At 54.0% G+C, this 4,307-nt stretch overlaps 1 protein-coding gene across 1 annotated transcript in view; it reads right to left on the bottom strand.

The window, feature by feature from the left end:
- LOC106807546 (sulfate transporter-like) overlaps positions 1 to 2,953 on the bottom strand; it is a 3,469-nt gene extending 516 nt beyond the window's left edge. The window contains exon 1 of the mRNA XM_014809911.1: positions 1 to 2,953. This exon is cut by the window's left edge and continues 516 nt beyond it. Within this exon, the coding sequence (XP_014665397.1) occupies positions 244 to 2,628 (2,385 nt within the window). The 5' untranslated portion in view covers positions 2,629 to 2,953 and the 3' untranslated portion in view covers positions 1 to 243.
- Between the last annotated feature and the right edge of the window lie 1,354 nt (positions 2,954 to 4,307).

Raw genomic sequence — 4,307 nt, 5'->3', positions numbered from 1 at the left:
ACACACACACACACACACACACACACACACACACACACACACACACACACACACACACACACACACACACACACACACACACACACACACACACACACACACACACACACACACACACACACACACACACATACACACACACACTCACATACACACGTCGTATTTACATTCGTCTATTTACAAACGCGAAATAAAAAAACAGAATCTTCGGAACCGATCGCGCCCCGCGTTCTACGATCGTCGTTATTTATTCTTGTCGGCGTCGTCGTCGGCCTCGTACATGCCCTCCTCGTTGCAGTGCAGCACGGCGTCGTGGATCGACATGTAGAGATGCTGGCGCGGCATGCGCTCGAAGAAGTCCATCCGCTGCAGCGCGCGAATGACGTTCAGCTGGCAGTGTGCCAAGTAGACGGTGATGCCGATCGACTTGTAGTCGTCGACGACGTTGGCGAGTGCCTCGCTGCCGGAGAGGTCGATGTGCACGATCATCGAGCAGTCGATGATGATGAAGCGCACGCTCGTCGGCGGTACGTCGTCGAGGCTCGTCACGGCGACGATGTCGCTGCTGCTCTTGCTGTTGCCGTCGCCGTTGTTGTTGCCCATGTTCAGCTCTCCGTCGCCGAGCTCGAAGGCTAGGTTGTCGACGATCGACATCTCGTTGAACTGCAGCGTCTTACCGCTGAACTGCTTCTTCGACGTCGGCGCGTTGCCGTTGGCGTCGTCGTCGTTGATGACGACCGTCACGTCGACGTTCTCGTCGTCGTCGACGTTCTTGCGTCGCTCGCGCTCGGCGTCCTTGGCGGCCTTCTTCGCGCGTCGCACCGCCTTCTCGCGCATCACGCGCTCCGTCTTCGGCGCGATGCCCGTCAGCGCGCTGAGCTTGCTCGCGAAGAAGTCCTTGTTGACGTAGTTGATGTCGCTCTCGTAGCGGAACACCTTGATGCCTGGCGTCTCCTCGGCGCCGGGGAAGAACTTCACGTTCTCGTAGATGTCCGTGTGCGGAATCTTGCCAAGCAAAACGCCGCGCGAAAACTGCGTCCGCACGACGACGGTGAGCAGCGAGAAGCCGATGCCAATGATGAGCCCGATGTGAACCTCAAGCAGCACGACGCCGAGATAGGTGACGATCCAGACGAAGAAGTCGACCTTGCTCTTGCGCCACAGATGCACGGGCTTGCGGTAGCCTTCGAACGTTGAGCGCATGGCGACGATGATGACGGCGGCCAGCACGGCGTTCGGCAGCGTCTCCAGGTACTGGCCGAAGTAGAGCAGCACGCTGAGGATGACCGTCGAGCCGACGGCCGACGCCACCTGCGTCTTTCCGCCGAGTGACTCCTGCAGGAGGCTGCGCGACATCGACGCGGCGGGAGTGAAGCCCGAGAAGAGCGAGCAGACGACCGAGTCGACGCCGAGCGCCAGCAGCTCCTGGTTGGCGTTGACGCGGTAGTTGTGCTTCTTCGCAAGATGCTGCGCGACGGAGATCGTGAACGCGTAGGCGGTGATCGCCATGATGATGGCGTCGATGACGACGACGTTCATCACCTCGAGGCTCGGCATGCGCGGCGCCGGAATGCCCATCGGTATCGTCTCGAGTATCTTCACTTCGAACGTCTGCTTGAAGCGGAAGAAGTAGGACAGGCAGGTAAGCGCGACGACGAGCACGAAGTCGATCGGTATCGGGATGCGCAGCTTGAAACGCTTGTTGATGAACACCTTGACGACGTAGAGCACGACGATGCAGCTGACAGCGATGACGAGCTCCGGCACGTGCGTGCTGCCGAGCTGGCTCGCGATCGAGTACCAGGTGCGCATCAGCTTCAGCGCGCCCTCGTGCGGCGGAACCGTGACGCCGAAGACGTACTTCAGCTGCGACGTAATGATGTAGAGCGCTGAGCCGGTGACGAAGCCGTCCGTCAGCGAGTCGGACAGGTAGAGCGTGATGAAGCCGAGTCGGAGCCCGCCCATGCACAGCTCGAAGATGCCGACGAGCATGGAGACGGCCGTCGCTACCATGATGCGTATCTCGGGCGGAATGTCTTCGTCGGCGGGCAGATCGACGAGTCCGCCCGACGTCGTCGTCGTCGTCGCCAATGTCGTCGTCATCACGTCGGTGTCGTTCTCCATGAAGCCGGTGATGTTCGCCCCGGGCGTCGGCGGCAGATGCAGGATGCGACCGTGCGTCAGGACGGCCGTGCCCGTCATCCAGGCGATGATGGCGGCCGGCGCGACGCTAATGTGACGCGACGTGCCCATCAGGAAGTAGATGATGAGCGAGAAGAAGCTGCTGTAGAGGCCCGTGATCGGCGGCAGGTTGGCGATCTGCGCGTAGCCCATGCTCTGCGGCACCATCATGATGGCGACCGTCATGCCCGTGATGACGTCGTCGGCGAGGTACTGCCGCGGCTTGTACTTACGCAGCCACGTCGTCACGGGCAGGAACGACTGCAGGCCGCTGGTCACCTTTTTGCGCGTCAGCTTGCGCGCCGCCCAGCTCTTGACGCCTTCGCCGGCTTTGGATAGTCGCTGACGGCAGGTGCTCGGCTCCCGGTCCTTGTCCGTGTGAAAGATTTCGTCGAAGGCCTGGCGCGTGTACGCCGGTCGCTCGACGAGGTACTGGTTCTGCGGCATGACCGTCCGTGTGGCTCTCGTCGTACTATGCTCTATGCTGTTGGAACACCTCACGTACAGCAAATGTCTTGCTTCGCTTCAAACAACGCAATCTCTTTCTCTCTCTCGGTCTATCTATCTAACTATTTCGCTGTCTCTCTCTGGCAATCTCTCTCTCTCTCTCTTTCTCACGTATAAATATATATATATATATATATATATATATTTCTATCTATCACTCACTCACTCTATCTCTCGCCGTGTCGAGACAAGTGTGCTATAAAGTATCGTCAGTATATAAGTCTTTCTGCGTGAAAACTGAAATCGTGTGGCGTGCTCGTGCACGGCGCTGCGCTTTTATAGCGCCCCGTTTCGCCTGACGGAGCACGGCCGGCTAGCGAAGCTCGGCCTTGAGCAGCGATGACGCTTGTAATGATAATGAGTCGGAGATTTTCGCTACAGAGCAAAGGTCCGAGGAAGGCGAGAAGACAATACCCCGGCGAACAATAGCGACGAGACATGGCGCGACCTTCCCCGAAGGTCCCTGTCACCGAACACTACGCGTGTGACCTGCGCTGATGCACGCGCGATACACACACACGCACGCACGACGACGATAGTATTCAGCTTCCTCGAAGCGGAGAGAGAAAGAGAGAGAGAGGGGGGAGAGAGAACCTTGCTCACGTTTCTCAGAATGCGACAAGGCATAGGTCGACCGTCGCGACATTGTTCGACGACAACTTAATGCCGTCGCTTTTCTTTCGGCGCTTTCGCGTTGGCAGGCCAGGGGTGTAATATATCGATGACCTTAGTTCGGGGCTAGGTGTTTTCCTCTTGTACCTACCTACCTACACACCCGCTGCGCGCACCAATGACGAAACGCATGCACGTAACCGTATACAAACAACCCTATAGCTGTTATTGGTAGGTTTTATTGGTGATCACTCCGTATAAAATGTAATACGACAAGATTTAATTAGATCTAATAGCATAAACGGTGCGCATTCGATTTGAAGTTGGGTTCGATACGCAAATTTAGCTCCTAAAGACAATTTTCGATAAGGAAGTTAGCCACGCAGGATATGTGTGCAGTATATATTTCCTGCATCCGTATTCCGTAGATGTTACAGGTAAATTGTTTAAATATTGATACACATATTAGCAAAGATATGTACTTTTGTTTTTGTCTCTTCTTCTCACTCTTTCTCTCTCCCTTCTCTCCCTCTCTCTCTGAGAGATAGAATATGATTATATATGATCATAATTTTAATTAATTATTTAATTACTCAATCAGTGGCATCTTGAATTTTCGAGCACAACCGTTCTGTACCATTTATGTATTGGTTTATATTTATGTTTACTGTTTTTCACGATTGTAACGCGTGCATGGGAAATTTTGCTCATGTAACAGTAGTACTGTCTATGGGTATTGTCGTCGTCTCAACAGAGCTGCAGTTTCTTTTCTGATCGCTGAGCTGTAACGACAAGTGGTGGAGCGATTACTAAGCCATTTACAAGCTAGATTTAGTGTGCTTTCTCAACATACGTGTCAGATTCTTGGCTGCGTCGTTTCGCGTATAATGATTCAGGCTGCTTTACTTTGAATTTCTGCTATTTTATCATTTATATATCATATGTTGTATTATTGATTAGAAGGTCATTTAACTTGGTTTGCTAAATAATAACACTTTCATTCTAAA

Source organism: Priapulus caudatus, unplaced genomic scaffold (genome assembly GCF_000485595.1).
Source record: "Priapulus caudatus unplaced genomic scaffold, Priapulus_caudatus-5.0.1 Scaffold221, whole genome shotgun sequence".
Classification (NCBI taxonomy): Eukaryota; Metazoa; Priapulida; class Priapulimorpha; order Priapulimorphida; family Priapulidae; genus Priapulus; species Priapulus caudatus.
The sequence above is the reverse complement of the archived record's forward strand: the minus strand, read 5'-3'. Positions and strand labels throughout refer to the sequence as shown.